The 20,503-nt window shown below is 38.4% G+C and overlaps 5 protein-coding genes across 6 annotated transcripts; 4 read left to right on the top strand and 1 right to left on the bottom strand.

The window, feature by feature from the left end:
• Nucleotides 1-442: 442 nt before the first annotated feature.
• On the top strand, nucleotides 443-10,285 carry LOC108859137 (proteasome activator subunit 4). The gene is made up of 35 exons (XM_018632990.2): nucleotides 443-776; nucleotides 1,170-1,272; nucleotides 1,371-1,483; nucleotides 1,635-1,757; nucleotides 1,901-2,002; nucleotides 2,100-2,265; nucleotides 2,493-2,609; nucleotides 2,695-2,762; nucleotides 2,857-2,958; nucleotides 3,036-3,246; nucleotides 3,374-3,607; nucleotides 3,696-3,823; nucleotides 3,957-4,074; nucleotides 4,171-4,389; nucleotides 4,488-4,646; nucleotides 4,758-4,834; nucleotides 4,930-5,138; nucleotides 5,338-5,545; nucleotides 5,631-5,710; nucleotides 5,805-5,922; nucleotides 5,998-6,168; nucleotides 6,355-6,523; nucleotides 6,595-6,638; nucleotides 6,738-6,780; nucleotides 6,864-6,997; nucleotides 7,124-7,218; nucleotides 7,312-8,201; nucleotides 8,331-8,612; nucleotides 8,712-8,807; nucleotides 8,897-9,075; nucleotides 9,169-9,250; nucleotides 9,371-9,495; nucleotides 9,634-9,726; nucleotides 9,820-9,973; nucleotides 10,103-10,285. Exons 1-35 carry the CDS (start codon nucleotides 616-618, stop codon nucleotides 10,142-10,144), a joined length of 5,415 nt encoding a protein of 1,804 aa, XP_018488492.1. The 5' UTR covers nucleotides 443-615; the 3' UTR covers nucleotides 10,145-10,285.
• Nucleotides 10,263-13,469, bottom strand: LOC130502724 (vacuolar cation/proton exchanger 2). 2 transcript variants are annotated; one of them, XM_056997522.1, is made up of 13 exons: nucleotides 13,181-13,469; nucleotides 12,929-13,043; nucleotides 12,589-12,837; nucleotides 12,443-12,510; nucleotides 12,339-12,367; nucleotides 12,054-12,250; nucleotides 11,759-11,971; nucleotides 11,532-11,666; nucleotides 11,321-11,437; nucleotides 11,167-11,220; nucleotides 10,961-11,077; nucleotides 10,774-10,867; nucleotides 10,263-10,675 (listed from the first exon to the last, which is right to left on the bottom strand). In XM_056997522.1, exons 2-13 carry the CDS (start codon nucleotides 12,971-12,973, stop codon nucleotides 10,665-10,667), a joined length of 1,329 nt encoding a protein of 442 aa, XP_056853502.1. In that variant the 5' UTR covers nucleotides 12,974-13,043; nucleotides 13,181-13,469; the 3' UTR covers nucleotides 10,263-10,664. The 2 variants fall into 2 exon arrangements, with proteins under 2 accessions (XP_056853502.1, XP_056853503.1); XM_056997523.1 differs by having other exon boundaries at nucleotides 13,188-13,469.
• A 143-nt stretch (nucleotides 13,470-13,612) lies between these two features.
• LOC108828998 (PAP-specific phosphatase HAL2-like) lies at nucleotides 13,613-15,383 on the top strand. The gene is made up of 3 exons (XM_018602641.2): nucleotides 13,613-14,106; nucleotides 14,428-14,589; nucleotides 14,655-15,383. The coding sequence occupies exons 2-3, from the start codon at nucleotides 14,513-14,515 to the stop codon at nucleotides 15,103-15,105; spliced, it is 528 nt and encodes a 175-aa protein (XP_018458143.1). The 5' UTR covers nucleotides 13,613-14,106; nucleotides 14,428-14,512; the 3' UTR covers nucleotides 15,106-15,383.
• Nucleotides 15,384-18,223: 2,840 nt separating this feature from the next.
• On the top strand, nucleotides 18,224-18,937 carry LOC108859589 (chaperone protein dnaJ 11, chloroplastic). Its single transcript, XM_018633498.2, has one exon. It carries the CDS (start codon nucleotides 18,337-18,339, stop codon nucleotides 18,820-18,822), a length of 486 nt encoding a protein of 161 aa, XP_018489000.1. The 5' UTR covers nucleotides 18,224-18,336; the 3' UTR covers nucleotides 18,823-18,937.
• Nucleotides 18,938-19,508: 571 nt separating this feature from the next.
• On the top strand, nucleotides 19,509-20,197 carry LOC108860633 (leucine-rich repeat receptor-like serine/threonine-protein kinase BAM1). The gene is made up of 3 exons (XM_056997524.1): nucleotides 19,509-19,791; nucleotides 19,903-20,044; nucleotides 20,194-20,197. The coding sequence occupies exons 1-3, from the start codon at nucleotides 19,509-19,511 to the stop codon at nucleotides 20,195-20,197; spliced, it is 429 nt and encodes a 142-aa protein (XP_056853504.1).
• Nucleotides 20,198-20,503: the final 306 nt, after the last annotated feature.

The following is a 20,503-nucleotide window of genomic DNA, read 5'->3' as shown; positions in this document are numbered from 1 at the left end:
CAAGTCCTAATCTAACACAAATAGAAACTGCAATTGTGAAATTCTGAATGCCATAAATCGTCATCACGACTAATATATATGCTTACATGCATATAAAATATAAATAATTGCATAAATATCTACCTTTTGACAAAACAAATATCCATCTAATCTATGCTTGTATGTCTCCCAGCACGTCCAGAATTAAATTCGAAATTTATTGGTGTGGTTAGTACAACTGACAAAATTAATTTGTTTAGGTTTGTTTAAGTGGACAATATGACACATTTCAAATCATATGGGTGCGAATTGAAATTCAGTCAAGATTTAAAGGGTCAACAAGAAATATCATTAGTCGGTTCGGAGAGTGGTAACCTGCCGCGCCAGTTGCCGGTAGCCAGTCAACTGTTAAAGTCAATACAATGTAATATTTATTTCCTAAAAAAATTGAGAAGGAAGCCAAGTTGTTTTCCATCTATTGCAAACTTCTTTGGCTTTTTCCTCCCGTCTGATTTTTCTTGCTTGAAAAGAAAACTAGAGAGAAAAAAAAAAATCTAAAATGCAGCTTTAAATTCATCGTCCTCCCAGAAGAAGAAGAAGGAGAAACAGTCAGAAGAAAATTGAGACGAAGAAGAGATGCATCTGTACAATGGATGGCTACCGCCGCCTGTAGCGGAGGAGACGAAGAAGGAGAAGGAGTCGTTCGCGCGAGTGGTGAGATGCGTCAAGGAGCTTCACCGACCTGATGATCCAGAGTCTGTTTACGCCACTCTGAAATGGATCTCCGTTATCGAACTGTGAGTCTCCTCGATTTGATCGCTAAAAACCTCGTGGAGATTTTTTTTTTTTTTTTTTTTTAATTTTAGGCTCTTTCTCGAGAAAATCAAATAGACGATTAGCTCAGTCCCATGAATCGCCAGGGTTTATATGTGTACACGACTAGGACTGAAGTGAAATTTTCAAATGTTGGACTAAAATCATCTCTAGGCTGGGTGAAGATTATACTAAAATCATTATAGTTCAACTGGATTTCTGGCTATGTTGTAGCCTCTATGTAGCTGGGATTAACTGTATAGTAATTTGCTTCTTGTAGCTTTTAGATTTGTATGTTGGTTCTTGTTATGGTGCACTTGGCTATTGTATGTGGCTGTTCATGGACTAATGAGAATTTTTTTTTTTTCCCTTTGCAGCTATGTTAGAGCGAAAAGTGATTTGTCCGTGGAAGATGTTACCGAACTTGTGGAGATTGGATTGCAGATTTTTCATTCATCTCAGGATAAGTTGTATGCACAGGTTCGGAAACTAATACCAGGATGAACTCCATATTCCCTTGCTTTTTTTTTAACTTTTTTTTATGCTTACCGTTTGAATGATTGTTTTTGGTGAAATAGGTTAGATGGGGTAATGTTTTAGTCAGGCTGATGAACAAATACCGTAAGAAGCTGACTTTGAAAGTTGAGTGGAGGCCCTTGTATGATACCTTGATTCATGCACACTTCAGCAGGTGAGTCCTTTTTTAACACCTGGCAGGCAGAGAGACATGTGGGTCCTTTTGTTTAGATTCTCTTGAAAGGGAAAATTTTGCGAGCTTTGTTTTGAATGTCTTGGTTTTTTTTTTTCATGCTTAAATGTTTTCGAGCTTTCTTTCTTTGTAGGAGCCCGGGCCCAGAGGGTTGGAGGTTAAGACAAAGGCACTTCGAGGCTGTTACTTCTCTTACTCGTTCCTGTAGGAGATTTTTTCCACAAGGGGCTGCATCGGATATATGGTCTGAGTTCATGTAAGTTGTTAGCATGAGATGTTTAGATGGTAGTAGTGCTCTTTAAAATGTTATGTGCAGTTAAATTACTCGCTGTGGTTAGAGTCTATTAGATATTATTGGTTCTGCTCACCTTTTTTTAATCTTCTTCAACCCCCGTTCAGGTCTCTTTTGGAAAATCCTTGGCATAATTCCTCGTTTGAGGGCTCTGGCTTTGTGAGATTATTCCTTCCCACAAACCCCGAAAATCAGGATTTCTTCTCTGAGTAAGGACAAATGTTTATTGTTGATCAGTGATACCTCGCGTTCTCTCACATTAGAATGAATCTAAACTCTTTACTTTCTATTCTTCTGACCTTGTAGAAAATGGATAAACGACTGTTTAGAGCTCTGGGATTCAATACCAAATTGTCAATTTTGGAACAGTCAATGGGCAGCTGTGCTAGCTCGAGTGATAAAAAATTGCAGCTCTATCGACTGGGAGTCCTACTTGCCCATGCTTTTTAGTAGATTCTTGAATATGTTCGAGGTGAGTGAAGTTTTCCTAGTGTTGCTAATGATTAATATTTGGAGTTCCAGCCTGAATGACAAGAGATCTTGACGTCGGTTTCGTTTTGGAAAAAAATATAATTGTTTGCTTGAAAGGCAGCGGGAACGTAGATGATAACAGAAACTAAATGTGATCGAAGCGCGTGTTCCAGATTAGTGTATTCTCTTTTTCTTTATACACATGATTCTAATTTAATTCAGTTTTAGGTTCCTGTTGCGAATGGAAGTGGATCGTATCCTTTTTCTGTCGATGTTCCCAGAAACACGAGGTTCCTGTTCCCTAATAGGACTATGACTCCATCAAAGTCAATTGCACAGTCTATTGTAAGTTGATTTTTGTTTTTCAATATACTTCATTCTTATACTCTAACAAATCTTAACGGGTTGCGTTTCCTGACTTCTGTTTCAGGTATACTTTCTGAAACCTGGAAGTTCGGCACATGAGCAATTCAAGAAACTGGTCAACCTTTTAGAACAGTTTGTTTGCTTAGACAGTGACCCCCTATTGTTTATTTGTTTCAAGGTTGCAACCGTTGTGCTTACTATTTCTCTATTTGTTTTGTATATATAGATATTATCATCCTTCTAATGGTGGCCGTTGGACTTATTCCTTGGAACGGTTTTTGCTCCACCTGGTTGTAGCATTCCAAAAGCGTTTACAGCGAGAGCAGCAGTAAGAAAATAGCTATGTCACTACTTTCTATTTAATCATATTGGTATGTTGCTCTTGCTTAGATTCTATTCCTTCAGGAATCCAGATAGTCTATCAACGGTCTGTTTAGGAAAGCCGGAAAGGATAGCTTTTGTTGACGTGGTGTTGAAGTTGATTGATCGTGGTCAATATAGCAAGAACGAACATCTTTCCGAGACCGTTGCTGCGGCCACATCCATTCTGTCTTATGTGGAACCCTCTTTGGTCCTTCCTTTTGTGGCTTCTCGGTTCCATTTGGCTTTGGAAACGGTTTGTAATTTTTATTCGCTCTTGCTGACTTTTTCGTCCGTATTTTAGTCTATTTGATTTCCCCGTCAAAGAAAAGTTCTAGTGTATCATTCTACTCACTTCAGAGTAAATGTTTTATGTGTATCAGACTACTGCCACCCACCAGTTAAAAACTGCTATGATGTCTGTTGCATTTGCTGGCCGGCCAATCCTGCAGTCTTCCATGTCAACTGCTAAACAAGAGCTTGGTGGTGATATGGATGATAGGATGTTTCTTGATCTCATTGGGATTTCTCTATCTAATGCATTGCTTGGAATGGATGCCAATGACCCCCCTAAAACCTTGGCAACTATGCAGCTGATTGGCTCAATTTTTTCCAATGTACGCTCCTTTTACCTTGAAAATCTCCCAAACATTCATTGTTCAACATATTTTTTTTTGAATCGGGTTTTATCTTTGTATGTCGTAGATGGCTGTCTTGGATGATAGTTCTGATGACATATCAATCATGACTATGGCTTCCTTCTCTGAGTGGCTGGATGAATTTTTGTGCCGTTTGATCGCTTTGTTACAGCATTTGGAACCCAACAGTGTTATGTGAGTAATTTATCAGAGTCAGGATTTTTACAATTCTGCTTCATGATTGTGGTCTCTTCTTCTTTGTTATATAGCATTTTATTTTCACCTCTCGTCTATTATTAATTACATAAAAGATTTTCTGTTACTGCAGAAATGAAGGCCTAAGTTCATCTGCAACATCTGGAACGTTTTTGGTTGAGGATGGTCCTTACTACTATTGCATGCTTGAAATCCTCCTAGGAAGGCTGTCTGGTTCTCTATATAGCCAGGTTGGTTTGTCGTTGTTACTTTAGAAAATCCTTAATACTTTTCCAGGGAAGAGAAGTTTGATTGCGCGACTGCTTTTATCTCTAACTGTCTAACAGGCACTGAAAAAGATATCAAAGTTTGTTCGGACAAATATCCTTCCTGGTGCAATTGCCGAGGTTGGGCTGCTTTGTTGTGCCTGTGTTCATTCGAATCCCGAAGAAGCAGTTACTCAAATTGTTGAACCAATGATCCTCGCTGTTATATCTTCTCTGAAAGAAACCCCTGTCACTGGTTTTGGAGGAAAAGGAAGTGCAGATACCCTTGGATCCAATAAGGTATTTCTGCTTGTCAATATTTTTTGTTCGAAGTTTATGCGTTCTCTTCATTTTGCAAATTAAAAATATCCCTTATGTCTTTTTATCACCTTTTTCAGAAAGACAAACAGACACTTTCTCCAGCGCTTGAGGCAGCTATAGATTATCAGCTGAAAGTATTGTCAGTTGCCATCACTTATGGAGGCAGCTCACTTCTTCGGTATAAAGATCATTTCATCGAAGCTATCTCTTCCGCATTTAATTCCGCATCTTGGAAGGTATTATTTACTGACAAGACATCTTTGGAGTCAAATTTGTCTTAATGTGTGCCATTTTTTGGTGATGTGAACTTTATCTCGCTTGTCTGATGATTTGATGGGTCCCTTTAGGTTAATGGAGCTGGGGATCATCTTCTTCGATCTCTCCTTGGAAGTCTGATTCTTTACTATCCTATGGATCAGTACAAGTGCGTAATACCTCAAGAATGCTTGTCATCAACATCTTGGTGTGTGTGTTTTTTGTCTCTTTACTCATATAACAGAAAGCTTCTATCCTTGTTAGATGTTTGTCTCGTCACCCTGCTGCTCCTGCTTTGGAGGAATGGATAAGCACCAAAGCTTCTTCTAAGGATGAGCAGGTGGCGCATTCCAGGTGGCATGTTCCCACCAAAGAGGAAATTCAGTTTGCCAATGAGCTCTTAGACCTTCATCTTCAGTCAGCATTAGATGATCTTTTGAGAATATGCCAATCAAATATTCACTCTGATGCAGGTAATTTCAGTTATTCCTTTGTGTGATTCATTCTTACATCAATGATATTTGCTATCTATACCAATCTGCTTGGCATGTTTCATGTTAGGGTTAAAGGCTGACATTTCTATTTGTAATATTAACACAGAATGTATGGTATCATACTTGTTTTCTCCAAAATTGTATAGTGTGTGCCTCATTGATGCTGTTTGTGGTGCAGGAGATGAAAAAACACACCTAAAAGTGACTCTTTTGCGCATAGATTCTACATTGCAAGGTGTTTTGTCTTGCCTCCCTGATTTCAGGCCATCACCTAAACACGATATGGTCGGAGATCTGCCGTTCTTTATAGCTGGAGCGTCAGGTTCCTCCGTTGGCAGTGCTGAAATACGAGAAAGGACTGCTGAGACCATTCATGCAGCCTGCAAGTAATATGTTTTCAGTAGCTTTTTTGCTTGTTTCTCTCAAAAAAGCTTATGCGTTCAACTGAAAATATTGTTGTGATGTTTGCAGATACTTATTAGAGAAAAAGTCAGATGACAGCATCTTGCTGGTATTAATAATCCGCATAATGGATGCTCTAGGAAACTATGGTATTGCAGAAAGCCTCCGGCGTGGTCCCTTTCTGCAGTTGACTAGCTACATATTTTTCTCTTGATATAACACTTTACTTTTGAGTGTTTTCAGGCAGCTTGGAGTACGATGAATGGTATAATCACAGGCAGGCTTGGAAACTGGAATCTGCTGCTATTGTGGAGCCTCCATCGAACTTTATTACTGAGTATCATTCTAAGGGCAAGAGAAGGTAATTCTCCCTTTGTCCTAATTGAAGACCTACACATCATGATTTTAATTTCATGCAAATCTTCTTGTTACCCAGGCCTAGATGGGCGCTCATTGACAAGGCGTACATGCACAACACATGGAGATCATCACAATCGTCCTATCATCTGTTTCGTACAGATGGGAACTTTTCTCCACCAGCATCCTTGACACTTTTGGTTGATGATCTTTTGACCCTCTGCCTGCACAATTATGAGACTGTTCGAGTGTGAGTACTTTTGACCCCACCTGTGGTTCAAATATGCATGTAAATAAATAATTGGTTATAGGCTAAGTTTGGGAGAGGATTTTGTCTGTAAATTTCTTCAACCAGAATTTCGTCTGTAATTTTTTCTACAAGGGCTTTCCTTCAATGCATTAATTGATTAAGGCTTTGCTTTATTGTGGTATTCAGGCTTGCTGGGAAATCTTTGCTGAAGCTGTTAAAGAGATGGCCGCCATTGCTTTCAAAGTGTGTTGGGTCCCTTAGTGAGAACTTGCGAAATCCGGATGCGCCAGAGAATGTAGTCCTTGGTTCTTGTAGCATTCTTTCTTCACAGAGTGTTCTCAAGCATTTGACAACGGTAGACATTTGGTGTTAGTTTTTTTACTCTATTTCCAATGGTAAAATCTTATGTTTGTTCTGCTACTCCAGGATCCAAAATCATTTTCCTCTTTTCTTCTGGGGATTCTTTCAAGGTAACCTTTTTACACTTCCTAGATCAGTTACTTATATTATTGGTAAGGACAAATATGCTTGTAAAGTTGGTGTTAAGATTTATTTTCAATCTTCTGTAGTTCTCATCACGAATCTATGAAATCCCAAAAAGCAATTATTGAGGTAAGAATTCACTCTTTGTTACCAGGGGGTAAATGCCTTTTTTCTTTCTTTGAGTTTTTGCCTGAAGGTTTTTATGCTTACAGCTTTTTGTCAAATATAACATTCACTTTGCGGGACTGTCTAAAAACATACTTCGCTCGTTGGATAGCTCTACTTCCGGAGATCTTGTTTCTCAGATCAGCGCCATGAGTTTTGATTCCTCTAGCTTGCATTGGAGGTAATTCTACTCTACCATTGATAAATTTGTCATTGGAAATAATTTTCATATACCTAGCTAAACTTTGAGTTCCCCAGCTCTCAGATCCATAGGTATGAAATCATTATGCTTTTTGTCTTATGCCAGGTACAACTTGATGGCTAACAGAGTGCTCCTTCTGTTAGCTATGTCCTGTAGGATGGACCCAACCTTCTCCTTCAAAATCCTTAATGAAACTGCTGGTACAGATATTAGTTGGTCGTAGATATGGGAAGTTTTTTTTCATGTTATTTGAGTTTCTCCTTCTTAACTAAGGTTATGTTGGTTATTCCCAGGACACTTCTTGAAAAACTTAAAGAGTCAACTGCCTCAGACGAGAATACTGGCAATTTCAGCTTTAAATACGCTACTCAAAGAATCACCTCATAAGATGCAAGGCAAGGATCAACCTCCTGTGTCTTCTCAAGAAAATGCCAACTCATCCCTTGATTTAGCATTGAGCCAAATTTTCCAAGAGGAAGGATTCTTCAGGGAGACTTTCGAAAGTCTTTCTCATATTCATATCACTGACACTGATAGTTCCTCTAGAGGTAATCATGGAAGTTCTTCCTTCCAGAGCATGGCGGACAAGTCAATCACTCGTTTCTATTTTGAATTTTCGGCTTCTTGGCCAAGAACTCCGAGTTGGATATCTTTGCTAGGAAGTGATATATTCTACCCAAGTTTTGCTCGAATCTTCAAGCGTTTAGCACAGGAATGTGGAGTGCCTGTGTTGCTGGCACTTAAAAGCCCCTTAGAGGAGTTCTGTAACGCCAAGGAGAGGCCAAAACAGTGTGTTGCTGCTGAAACATTAGCAGGTTTACTGCACTCTGATGTCAATGGTCTTGTAAGTGAGTGGGATAGCTGGATAAAGGTTCAGTTGCAGAATGTTATTCTTGGCCAATCAGTAGAATCCATACCGGAGTGGGCTACTTGCATACGTTATGCTGTCACAGGGAAAGGGAAACAAGGAACGAAGATTCCTATCATGAGACAACAAATTTTGGACTGTATTGTGGCACCATTGCCCCCAACTGCAACCACCACTGTTGTTTCAAAGCGGTATGCTTTTCTTTCGGCTGCATTGATAGAACTATCTCCACCAAAGATGCCCGTATCAGAAGTGAAGCTGCATATTGTGCTTCTTGATGAGTTGATCCATAATATGTCCCATTCCTCGGCACAAGTAAGACTTCTCACATTCATTTATTCATCTCTGCCTCCGTTTTCATACTGAATCATGCATTTGACTGTTTTTGACAATGGTCAAAATAAAATTCTGAAAAGTCTGTTACTTTTGTGTGACAATGAACAGATAAGGGAAGCTATCGGTGTAATTCTTTCAGTTTTATGCTCCAACATTCGGCTGCGGATGTCATATCAACAAAAACATCCATCTGAAGAAGGTAGAACAGATGTTGATAGCCAACTTAAGGAGGAAAATTGGTTCAAGTTGATCAGTGCAAGAGCGTCTGAAGCTGTTACGAACATTCAACAAGCTAGCATATCAGATAGTTTGGACACTTCAGCAGATGTAGATATGGAAAATGCTCAGTCAAATGGCGATTCTCTAGATGATGTTAAATGGATGGAAACGGTATTGGCTGTCTCGACTTTTCTGAAAGAATTTTCATTTTCTTTCGTCCTTTTTGGAGAAAGTATACTAATATCTCCTTTTCTTTAATCACATCTATAGCTCTTCCATTTCATTATCTCATCTTTCAAATCTGGGAGGTCTTCATATCTAGGAGATGTAATTGCGGGATTCCTTTACCCGGTGATATCCTTACAGGTATTAAGTTATATTTGATGGACTTTCTTTCTTCTAAATTTCTTGTCCATGGCTGGGAATCATGGAAGATTTATTTCAAACTATTGAAGGAAACATCGCATAAAGATCTGTCCACATTAGCTAAGGCAGCCTTTGAGCTGCTGAAGTGGCGGGTTTTCCCAGGATCTCATCTACAAAAAGTCATCGAAGTTATTCTTTCTTCTGCTGATGACTCTAACTGGCGGATAAGATCTTCAACCTTGACATATCTGAGATCGTTTATGTACAGGTAATATAGTTAATATATGATCTATGTAGCAAGATGACAACACGAAAGCTCTGTTGATTAACAAAGCTTATCTACTTTAACATTTCTTACTAGGCATACTTTCTTACTTGCTCATGAGGAGAAACAGAAAATTTGGAAAACAGTGGAGAAACTCCTTGTTGACAGCCAAGTAGAGGCAAGTTCTTGTTTTGCTTTTCTCCACTTCAGGCTTCAATCTTGTGAATTATACTTGTATCTGGATACATTAAGCGCTTAGGTATTGTACCTTATTAGAATGATATAATCTGGTCTTCAGGTACGAGAACATGCTGCAGCAGTTCTAGCAGGTCTTATGAAAGGAGGAGATGAAGATTTTGCTGCCGATTTTCGTGATAGATCCTATGCAGAGGCAAACTCGATCCAAAAGAAAAGAAACCGGAGGTTTTCCTTTCCTCCCTCTTAAGCATTTTCGATCTTTAACGTTTTGTTTCCAAAGATGATACTGGAAAAAAAAGGCTGTGATTTACATATTTTCTGTTTTTTAGAATATATCCAAAGAAACAAATGGGTGTGTTTCAGGAAATCAAGTTCAACTCAGTCCACAGCGGAGGTGCATGGAGCCGTTCTTGGTTTGGTAGCTTCAGTTTTGTCTGTTCCTTATGACATGCCCAGGTTCAAACATTTTTCTTCATTAGATTGTGTGATGCAGAGCTTAAAAACTTGGGAAACTCTGAATAATCTGAAACTTTCTTAAACGTGTTTCAGCTGGTTACCGGATCACGTGACACTACTGGCTCGTTTCGCTGGTGAACCCACGCCTATAAAATCTACTGTGACTAAAGCAGTGGCTGAGTTCAGGCGAACCCATGCAGATACATGGAACATCCAGAAAGACTCCTTCACTGAAGAACAACTTGAGGTAATGCCTTTGGAAATTCACGTGTTTTCTCCTTGATTAATAAAATGCATAAACAAGGAAACTTCTACATGTCTACTTCACACTATCAAACAAATTTAGATTAAAGAAATAATGTGCCAACATTTGCAGGTTTTGGCTGATACATCATCCTCGTCCTCGTACTTTGCTTGATTCTGTGTTGCAGAAATTCAGTTTGACAATAAGAATAATACTCTTTAGAATGAGCCAAATACATCTTTTGTACTCTTACATTTGTTATATACTATTTTTTATTTTATGCCCCAACAGATGTAATGAAAGACCTTAAAACCTTGGTTTCGGTTTACAACTTTACATACTCCACAACGAATGTTAATTAACTAAATGTGTTCTCGGAAATTTAAAAAAAAAAATCGAAACATGGTTGCTTGTTGTTCATTACAAGTCAGAGCAACGTGACAGCAAGAACACGAGAAACAAATCTTCGAACTTATGACACAGCAGATAAACAAAACGTGCAACCTTCTAAGGGACTAAGGGAATGCCAAGAGGAATTAACTTTGAAAAGTTAAACAAATTCAAGTTTATGGAAAAACCACATTAGAATCAGGTTTACATCTTTAGCATTTCTCCCCTCAAAACTTCGTGTTCATGGAATCATCAGCGTGTAATTAAGACCCAGCTTTGCTTCCACCAGACTCTTCCACGGAGCTTATATACCATCTAACCAATAATAATAATAATAAATGAACAACAACAGATCATGGAGAAATTGCAGCGAATTCTGGTATTATTAATCACTAATGAACCAACCAACTAACCTTGGTGAGGATCTTCGTGTACAAAGAAACTGGCAGCAACTATCAAGTAACAAAGAATGAGCATCAATCCTTTGAAGTAATTCGATGTCCCTTCCTGTTGTGTTTTACATATTAGATAGATGATCATCAGTCATTGTTTTGTTTTTTCCGTGTCACTCTAAAAGGTGGTGACTTAAACCAAACCCACCTGGAGGAAAAAAGCTACAACTATCACAGTTATGAACAGCATTGCCGTCTCAAAGAGCTGGAAGTTGAGGTCCATCTGCTCACCCATCATCCATCCAATCACCACACAGAACGGGACCTAACAATACCAACCAGCAACAAGAGATTATTTGAGCAAGCTTTGTTGGCCCTACTGCTCTTTGCAAAAATGTATTTAATGTCACATACCACGAACATGGAGATCTGGATAGAGGAACCAATAGCCACACCTAATGACAGATCCTGTAGATGTAAAAAAAGAAAAAAAGGTGTCTAAAATCAAACTGAGAATAAAGAGAGGAGGCCTATAGATGTTACAACTCTCAAGAACTAATCTGTCTACCAGTTTATCTTTCATGGCAAACATAATAGCTCCTGCATGCTCCGCTGCATTCCCAACGATAGGAAGCAATATGACACTGATGAAGGCTATTGGTATGTTCCAAGAAACCGATGCACCCTGTTGCATAGAGACCATATGCCACAAGTTGAATTAATTGAATAAACTCTAGCCAAAGTTAGTTAACTAGAGAAAAGAAACGTTGATTTATTACCTCAATGGCATCAACAAGATAGCCAGAGAGAAGAGAGACCCAAGCAGTCAAGATTGAGAGCCATATTATAGCTTCCCACTTAGAGATCTCTGGATCTTCATCTTCAGCACATGTCTCTTCGGTCTGGTTCGTTTCCTAGAGTTTACATCATATATCAAGTAAGACGGTAAGTCCTGGTCAAAAACAACAACTACACAAACCAATATTTTGAACAACAACAAACAAACCTCTTCAAGAGGGCTATAAGAACTAGACTGGCTCTTTAACTGGAAGAAAAGGTAAGCGGCATAGGCTATAAGCATTATGCAACTGCTGAACCTTGACAGGGCCAGCTCTGATGATCCGGCATGAACCTCGCTATGCGTGTAGTAAAGAACAGCAGGGAAGAGTATCCCCATGACAGCCATCAAAAGCAATCCTGAATTCACAACTGCTATTCCCTGGACGCAGAAAGTACAAGACCCGGTAAAGAAAAAAAAAAGGAGAATACATTGAAGTGTGGGGATAAGGATAACTACTGACTTTGTCAAAGACTTGGTCTTTCTGGTGAAACACAAGCCCTCCGCAGAAGAAAGCGCAGCCAAGTACAAGCAACATGTTAGACAGAATGGATCCTAGTAATGTCTGCTGAACAACACGTATCATTCCATTTTTCAAAGCGAATATCGATATGATCAGCTCAGTCACATTCCCGAACGTAGCATTTAGAAGACCTCCAACTGTAAAAAATTTCTTACATCATGTCAAAAAAAAAAATCATGAAAGAAAGAAAAAGGAAGTGCCTGTTTCAGAAGAACCAAGTCATACCAGTGGGACCCGTGTAAAAAGCCAGTTGCCTGTTTCAAAAACACACATAAGTCTCACAAGTGCTACAAGTGATGGTAGGGTAAGTTTGTGCTACAAGCGCTTACTCTGTGGCATATCCGAGACGTTCAGCCAATGGTGTAATGCCTATCAAGCTCAGCAAGAACACCCACCCCTGAGGCAAGAGATACAACACTTAGAGACAAGAAATCGAAACCACTAGTAGTAGTGCACTAGTTAACAATCTCTTTACCTTACTATCTATCATATAGTGGACCAATATTGCTAGAGGACCGAAAGGCAACAAGAGATTGAGTTTATTGGATAAAATAACGATCTTGATGCTCATAACCACGCTGTTCTTTGGTGATTTAGCCGTCGTGTGTTCATGGAAGCTCGGAGAGAGTGAGCCCTGCTCCATCAGAGAAGCTGCTTTAATCTGCGTGGCATCGTCTTCTCGTCTAAAAAGGCTTTTTTGCTCAAGTTCATTAACCGATCCCATCTGTTACACAGTAAATCATCTTTTTTTCATTAAGCAGTCCCACAGAAAGCTCAGATAAAGAGATAAAAAAGATATGTTGGCGTGAACTTACTTCAACTTGTGCTTCAATAAAAGCAGGAACTTTACAATGACTCATTACCCTCTCGTGGCTACCAAAAACATGGACCAACGGTATAAACTACTAGCCTCCGGTTCTTGTAAGAGATCTAAGTTGCAAAGATTAAACAGGATCACTAACACCACTTGTTACTTTTCACAACTTACAAATCAGTAAGCTAAAACCCAGATCTATAACCAGAAAAAAAATCAAGACTTGGTCTGATAAAAGATAAAAAGGGGCAACCTTTAACCTTGTAGTCAACGAAGGGTCAGAAGAAGAAGAAGAACAAGTTGCAAGCATAAACCCAATAACAAAGCAGACGACTTTGAGGTTTCTTCTTCTTGTTCTTGTTCTGATCTGATGAAGAGAAAGGAGATGTGGTCAAATAGTAGAATATAATTGAGGAGATTATGTGATCTGTATGTCGGTGAGAATCCCTTAGATCTCAGATGATGATGATGATGCTGCTAGTTGCAGAGCACGATCGAGGAAGTTTCCTTCTTTTTTTTCTTTTTTTTCAAAGTTGAAATCTTTCTTCATCAGTTTGAAGAAGAATTTTCTTTTTCTTTTTTACTAAAAGAAGAAACGTAAAAGAAGAAAGAAGAAGACAGAGATAACGGCGACGTTTTACCTTTTTACGACGGTCTCAAGAAATCTAAGCAAACTTTGTCTTAAAATATTAAGACCACCCGCAATGGGGGATTTAACCCAATCCTTAGCACAAATCCTTGTGCATTTGAGATTAAAATAATAATAAAAAAATTTCTGTAGCTAAGGATGAGTCCTTAATTAAGTCTTTTATGGACCTGATCCTTACCAGATCCTTGATGTGTTGGCGACGTATGATTCGTCTTCTACTTCTTTTCTTTTTTTTTGTTAAAGGGTTTCGTCTTCTACTTCTTCTTCTCCGATCGATCTATTTTCTCAGTCTCCAAAGATTCTCCTCTCTTCCGATTTTTATAGCAGCGAAGAAGATTTGATTTGGTTTTGAATGATCGACGAGGATTGCTGATGGCTACAGGTCGCGGATTTGCATTTCGGAATGGGGAGCATTACTCGATGCAGAGACGTGACGGATGCAGAATACGATTACTGTTCTGATCTCAATACCACTCGGTTCCTTCGGAGGATGATTGAAGCTGAGAGACCCGATCTCATCGCATTTACTGGTAAATCTTGTGTAAATCCAACGTAATTGATTCTCTTATGCTCTGTGAAAGCGCAAGGGAGAAGTTTTGGTGTCGATTTGAGCTTAATACGTGTTTGCTTTACTTAAAATCTCTGAATATAGTAATAAGGAGGTATACAAATGTGGAAACTGTTGCACAGAACTTTGGTTATATATCCTTTAATAGACTTGTGTTAGTGTTTCTTGATTGCTAGTGAAAGCTATTTGTGAAAGTGATAGCTTGTAAGCGCTCCTCCATGCTTAGCTGTAAGGTTTAGTGATGATGATGAAACTTGAATGAACAAACACATGTGATCCACAGGTTTCTGAAGCATCCCACGCTCGCCGCGGTGGGAAACGGCTCGTCAAGAAGATAGGGGATATCAGTGGATGATCCGGTTCTAGCTATGGTTTGTGAGCCGGTAGAGAGAGCAAACTCAAACCACTTGTTCACTGCAGGACTTGCCGATAGCATGGGAGTTAGGTATAACTTGTTTAATGACTCATCTGTTTTTGATTTAAATGTCTCTAACTACAATCTTTCTTCAGGAAAAAGCCAATGCGAGTGTATAGCGTGGTGAAGTATGCAGCGATTGCATGTGGAGACGCTGAGGTGTTCATGAAGTTTGCGCAGTCGAGGTACAAGGAGAAGATATGGGCCCACGCAGCTGGAGTGGTGATTGTGGAAGAAGCTGGTGGTGTGGTGACTGATGCTGGAGGGAGAAACTTAGATTTCTCAAAAGGAGTTTACTTGGAAGGTCTTGACAGAGGAATCATAGCGTGTTCTGGTCAAGTTCTGCATGATAAGTTTATAGGTGCTGTTAATTGTATGTTTGCTACAATGCATCACATGTACGTTTGCTACAATGCATCAAGAGAAGAAGAATCTAAGGTATGTTTGCTACAATGCATCACATGTACGTTTGCTACAATTCATTGTTCTTATGCCACAGGTTGGGGCTTCAGCAGCTTATTTAGAGACTGGTTTAGTCCTAGTTAGACGTTATGTCACTCTAATGTTCTCATCAGTACTTATCATTACTTGGCTCAATTTCTGGTTTGATTTGGGTATCTTGGACAGCAAGTAACATCAACTGAAAAATGATTTCAATTGTCTTTTTAAATTTCTTTTTATTTTATTTTAGGATTCCAAATTGGGATACACCATTGTAGACAATTTTTTGCAATGAATCCTTAACTATTTAAACAAAAAAACAAAAACAAAAAAATTAATAAAATATGGCTAAGGATTCCACAATGGAATCCACCATTGTGGATGCTCTAACCCGCCAATCTTTTTCTATTTCTGGTCAAGTGATGGGTTATATATTATGAAAGAGAGCCCATTACAATCATGTTAAACTAAGACGGCCCAAAACAAAGCCCAATAACAAATACGTTTATTTTACTTCTATTCCAGCCTACACATAAAGAGGCCTATGACCCGCGAATCTTCTAGCCCAACTTTCCCATGAACAATACTGTATAAGTTCTCACTTCTCGCAAGGAATGTAACTGACTATTCGCAAACGCTTCGATAAAAAGCATCGATAATTCACTTGTTTGTTTTAATTGTTTTCTGGCATATATATGTTTTGTAATAATTTGATTATATGTAATACTGCAATGATTTGTATCTTTGGATTGATAATAAAATGTTTAGCCGAAAAAAAATAATTATTAACAACTCATAGCCTTTTACTAGACCCAAGTTGGCTAATTAGTGTCGCAGTTTACATGGTTCACCCAACCATGAGAGAAAGGTAACCAGCCAACGTCTTTCCTAAAATAGTATAAACTGGAATTACGCAAATCCGGTTTATAAAGCTTTGGGGTTATTCACCTAACTTTGCTCAAAGTATGGATTCAATATAATTAATCCTATTAATTAAATAATTCTTAAAAAGGAATTCAATAATTCAATTTTATAAGAAGTTGAGAAGTGCTTTTCAGTTAAGCACATGGCCAGGTAGCTTCATATCGAGTTGTCGCTCCACTATACGCATTATACCGAGTTGTCCAGCTACGTCGTTTTTTCAATTATTTATCCACAAAACATCTTATTTAAAACAAGCCAAACACTAAATATATATATAAGTTAAGCTTCGAATCAACGACTTCGGGGGAATATAGTGATTAACTTGTGAAACAAAGATGTTGTTGCTATATAGCCAGCAAAACATCCACATATTAATACACAATAATCTATTTATCTGGACATGGACACAAGGACAACAAGTGTATTACAATCTACTACTAATCAACTATTGCATTAGGGACTCAGGGTAGTTAGCTGTGGATTAAGTGCAAGGATACACATTTTACTATCCTTTGCATTAGGGACTAAGTGCAGTTACTTGTGGACGTGTGGTTATCTTTGTGGTGACCCTTTTCAATTAACAAGTTTTCACGATGACTGGAAAAACAGTTGAATATAATTAGTTGATGGACTTGGTGCACAATCAAATTTCTCTTACTCCATCAGCTGTGTTCCTTGGCATTGATCGTGACATGAAGAATATCATTTCGGTTAGGAGACATAGCAAGAAGTTCTCGCCATTAATGGCGTTGTGGTTGAGATAAGCTTTGGCTTGTAGGTTTAAATTGTTGATCCATCTTGTTTTTATTTCTTTTTTGCCAAGATGGCTCATTGTCGAAGATGTAAAACTCTTCTATTCATTTATATGATATTTACAATTTAGCAAAAAAAAATAAATAATTAGTTGATGGTAGTAACAGAAATATAGTTGATTAATTTGCATATTTCAAGAAGGAAATTACGTAACGTAGAGCCAGCGTCTGTGGAACTTGGAGTACACTTTCCCACCAAGTTCTTGAAACAAAGCAATAGTCCCCCCCCCCTTAACTACATAATTAAACAAAGCACCAATACAATCAACCTTATAGTTAATCATTTTACTATATTTGTAAAAATATACACGTTAACTATTGCTAGTCACTCATCCAAAAATAAACTAACGACCCATCTATTACATTTACTACTAAAAATATGTAATATGTCAACAACTAAACCATCGTTCAAACTAAACACATATCAAGGAGTATGTTATTGCACATAATCGTATTGTCTTCTAGAAGTCCATATCCATCTACCTGGCCTAACCGACACGTCCTTGTGAGTTGTGAGACACTTTTGTCTCTTTTCTCTCTACACTATTGCGACCGTAATAAAATGTACAAACGTAATAAATGGTTCTGCATATAAACACAAAAAAGCTTCTAGAAAGGCATTGATATTTATGAATTTATCTGACGGTGCGTTTGTTTTCCTTTGTTTTTTCTTTTCTGGTAAAATATGGAATAGATTATTTCCCTTTTCGTATGGATTATTTTCCTTAGTTGCAAAGATACTTTAATCTGTGCTCACACAACCGTTGATTTGCTGGGCATGATTTTTTTTTCACATTATGTTTGTTTGGAATCGAATATATCTCCAAAGTACTTTTATAATCAGTGGAGATGACATTTATAATATATTATTATAGTACTTTATAAACACCATTTCCACATTTAAATTAATGGTTAGAGAATTATGATTGACTTTTCAAAAAATGCATCCTTTAATTTTAAAAACCGATTTAAATTTCATAAACATGTATAAACAAAATTTGTCAAAAAACATGTATAAACAAAAGAGTAATTATTCTGAAATTATGATAATACGAATAATAAGTATATACAGCTTTCAATCTTTACCGAAGCCCAGGCTGCTGAACCGAGCCGTTAAAGAGGGATTCCAGAAGGGCAATCTCTTGATCTGGATGACACGTCATCGTACCATCGACATCGAATAAAAGTAAATATAATATTACTCTCTCCGTTTCATATTAAATGTCGTTTTAGAGAATTTTTTTCGTTGCAAAATAAGTATCGTTTTAAAGTTTCAATGCAAAATTTATTAACTTTATTCTCCATTCTATTTTTCTATTGGTTGAATTGTATCGGTAACGATATTTTTATATTGAAAATATGCAAAATTAAATATTTTTTTAATCCGTGTGCACAAATCTAAAACGACATTTATAATTATACAGAGAGAGTATTATTTAACAATTAAAGTAATGAATATTTTGGGCTCTATAAATAACGGCCGTTCCTCAATCCATCTCCTCTTGTGATTTCATATCTGCTTCTCAGACGAACTCTCTGCGCTTAATTCATAACGTTATCTTTCGAATTTGCCCCTCCAATTTTAACTTAATTACATAAAATGTCCGGAACTCTAATCTACTCCGCCGTTAACTCCCTTCGATTCTCCCCGGGAAACAGCCTTCCTCAGCCCAAAACCACCGGACTCCTCCGCCACAAAAACGCGCGGTTTCCCACCGGAGCCACGTCGTTCAGAGCTTCGGCAGCTCAAACTCTCGACGCCGAGCCAGCCGTAACGGCATCCTTTCGTCGGCAAGCGTCGAGTCTCTACGAACTGCTGAGAGTCGACGAGACGGCGTCGTTGACGGAGATCAAGACGGCGTACAGGAGCTTAGCTAAGGTTCACCACCCGGACGCGTCGGAGGAATCGGACGGACGAGATTTCATTGAGATCCGTAAAGCTTACGCGACGCTGGCGGATCCGACGACGAGAGCGATCTACGATTCGACGCTGGGAGCACGAGGGAGACGAGTGCACGCTGGAGCGATGGGTCGGGCGAGTCGGGTTTACACGACGACCCGATGGGAGACGGATCAGTGTTGGTAGTTTATAAGTCATGTTTTTTTTTTTTACTTAATTTTCCCCTTTCATTGTTTTTTAATTAAGGGGTGAATAAGTTTTTTACCAGCTTTTTTTTTTTAATTTAGCTTTTTTTTTTTTTTTTTTTTTGTCAAGCTGGTTCACTTTTAGACCTTTAATCCTCAAACTGAGGTAAGTGGGGGTCGAACCCCCGACGTCAGGCCCGAAGGCAGAGCTCAGCAGCCACTTGGCTACGAACGACCCGACTTTTTTATTTAGCTTAAGAGGTAACAATGTGTCACAGATGGTTAATGAGTAGAGAGATGTTCATTTTTTTCTGATCTATAACAAAATCAAATAGTGAAACAGAAACAAAAACAATTTTTTTTTTCATTTACATTTTATGCATATCTTTTAGAATTATAGTGTGACTTTAAACATCTCCATGTATTATTCCATATTTTACTCTAAATTAGTGTTTTTATTTTTCTAATGTATTATTTTATTTCTTACTCCATAAAAAGAATATTCACAAATATTCTTGGGCTCCTCGTTTGTTCCAGAGTCATAGCAAAGGACCTTTGTCCGCTTCTCTGAAGCTATTGCTCGTTCTTGGGCTCCTCGTTTGTTCCATCGCGTTCTGATAATCAAAGGCGAGCGAGTCGCAAGCTTGGAAGCTAACAGCCTTCCAGAGACTAGACTTCACTTGCGAGATGTTTTGGATTCTCTCAAGAAGACAACATCGTATAGGGAAAGGAGGAGCTGGGATCGTCTACAAAGGCGTCATGCTAACGGTGATCAACAGTCGCCGTGAAAAGACTCGCCGCGATGTCCCGTGGATCTTCCCACGACCAAAGCAGAGATTCATACTTGGGAAGGATAAGATACAACAGGCACATCGTGAGGCTGCTCGTTTTTTTGCTCTAACCACGAGACGAATCTGCTTGTCTATGAGATACATGCTTAATGTTGTCTCGGTGAGGTGTGTGTTGCATGGTAAGAAAGGAGGACAACTTGCATTGGGACACACGTTACAAGATTGCTCTTGAAGCTGTGAAAGGACTCTGTTATCTCCATCACGATTCTTCTCCGCTGAATTGTTCATAGAGATGTTAAATCGAACAACATCCTCCTCCCATTCAAACTTTGAAGCTCATGTTGCTGACTTTGGTCTCGCCAAGTTCTTACAAGACTCCGGTACTTCTGAGTGCATGTCTGTGATCGCGGATCTTCGGCTGCATAGCTCCAGGTATTAAGAATCTTAAAGTTTCAAACTTTATGCTCTGTTTTCTAAATAGTTTATTTTGTTTTCATATTTCATAATGCTGTGTGTAGTCTATAATTTTTGTGGGACAGAAAAGAAGTTTAAACTTGATCTAATTTCATATTTTGTTTCAGATGAACACTTACTGTTTCTTCTTTCGAAACTTTAAACTTTGATCTAATTTAAAATTTCGGACAGCTTGGTATCCAAAAATGAAAAGAACTACCAAACAGTATCATAATCAGTGAATAAAATACTTCAATTAAATATTTATACTAGAAACGAAAAGCAAAGAGCTGCTGCCGATAACTTCGTAACAAGTTCACCATTTTGGGGTTTGAGATTAACGTTGATTAGTAAGAAGTAACTGATTATGAAGAAGTCCAAAACCGTACGGATCGCTTCTTCATGCGTTTGGCTCTTTCGATACCTTTTCGTCTACAA

This window comes from Raphanus sativus, unplaced genomic scaffold (assembly GCF_000801105.2).
Source record: "Raphanus sativus cultivar WK10039 unplaced genomic scaffold, ASM80110v3 Scaffold0680, whole genome shotgun sequence".
Taxonomy (NCBI): Eukaryota; Viridiplantae; Streptophyta; class Magnoliopsida; order Brassicales; family Brassicaceae; genus Raphanus; species Raphanus sativus.
This window is presented reverse-complemented; position numbering and strand designations above follow the sequence as displayed.

What these genes read in the sequence shown, in the direction of transcription:
- LOC108828998 (XM_018602641.2), top strand. Translation starts at nt 14,513, where the DNA reads ATGGTTTGTGAGCCGGTAGAGAGAGCAAACTCAAACCACTTGTTCACT. An exon ending in GCCGATAGCATGGGAGTTAG is followed by an intron (nt 14,590 to 14,654) that starts GTATAACTTGTT and finishes ATCTTTCTTCAG; the next exon opens with GAAAAAGCCAATGCGAGTGT.
- LOC108859137 (XM_018632990.2), top strand. Translation starts at nt 616, where the DNA reads ATGCATCTGTACAATGGATGGCTACCGCCGCCTGTAGCGGAGGAGACG. An exon ending in TGGATCTCCGTTATCGAACT is followed by an intron (nt 777 to 1,169) that starts GTGAGTCTCCTC and finishes TTCCCTTTGCAG; the next exon opens with CTATGTTAGAGCGAAAAGTG. An exon ending in AATCCTTAATGAAACTGCTG is followed by an intron (nt 7,219 to 7,311) that starts GTACAGATATTA and finishes GGTTATTCCCAG; the next exon opens with GACACTTCTTGAAAAACTTA.
- LOC108860633 (XM_056997524.1), top strand. Translation starts at nt 19,509, where the DNA reads ATGTTTTGGATTCTCTCAAGAAGACAACATCGTATAGGGAAAGGAGGA. An exon ending in GGTGAGGTGTGTGTTGCATG is followed by an intron (nt 19,792 to 19,902) that starts GTAAGAAAGGAG and finishes AATTGTTCATAG; the next exon opens with AGATGTTAAATCGAACAACA.
- LOC108859589 (XM_018633498.2), top strand. Translation starts at nt 18,337, where the DNA reads ATGTCCGGAACTCTAATCTACTCCGCCGTTAACTCCCTTCGATTCTCC.
- LOC130502724 (XM_056997522.1), bottom strand. Translation starts at nt 12,973, where the DNA reads ATGAGTCATTGTAAAGTTCCTGCTTTTATTGAAGCACAAGTTGAA. An exon ending in CGTCTCGGATATGCCACAGA is followed by an intron (nt 12,368 to 12,442) that starts GTAAGCGCTTGT and finishes TTTTTGAAACAG; the next exon opens with GCAACTGGCTTTTTACACGG. An exon ending in TTGTAGCTTTTTTCCTCCAG is followed by an intron (nt 10,868 to 10,960) that starts GTGGGTTTGGTT and finishes AAAACACAACAG; the next exon opens with GAAGGGACATCGAATTACTT.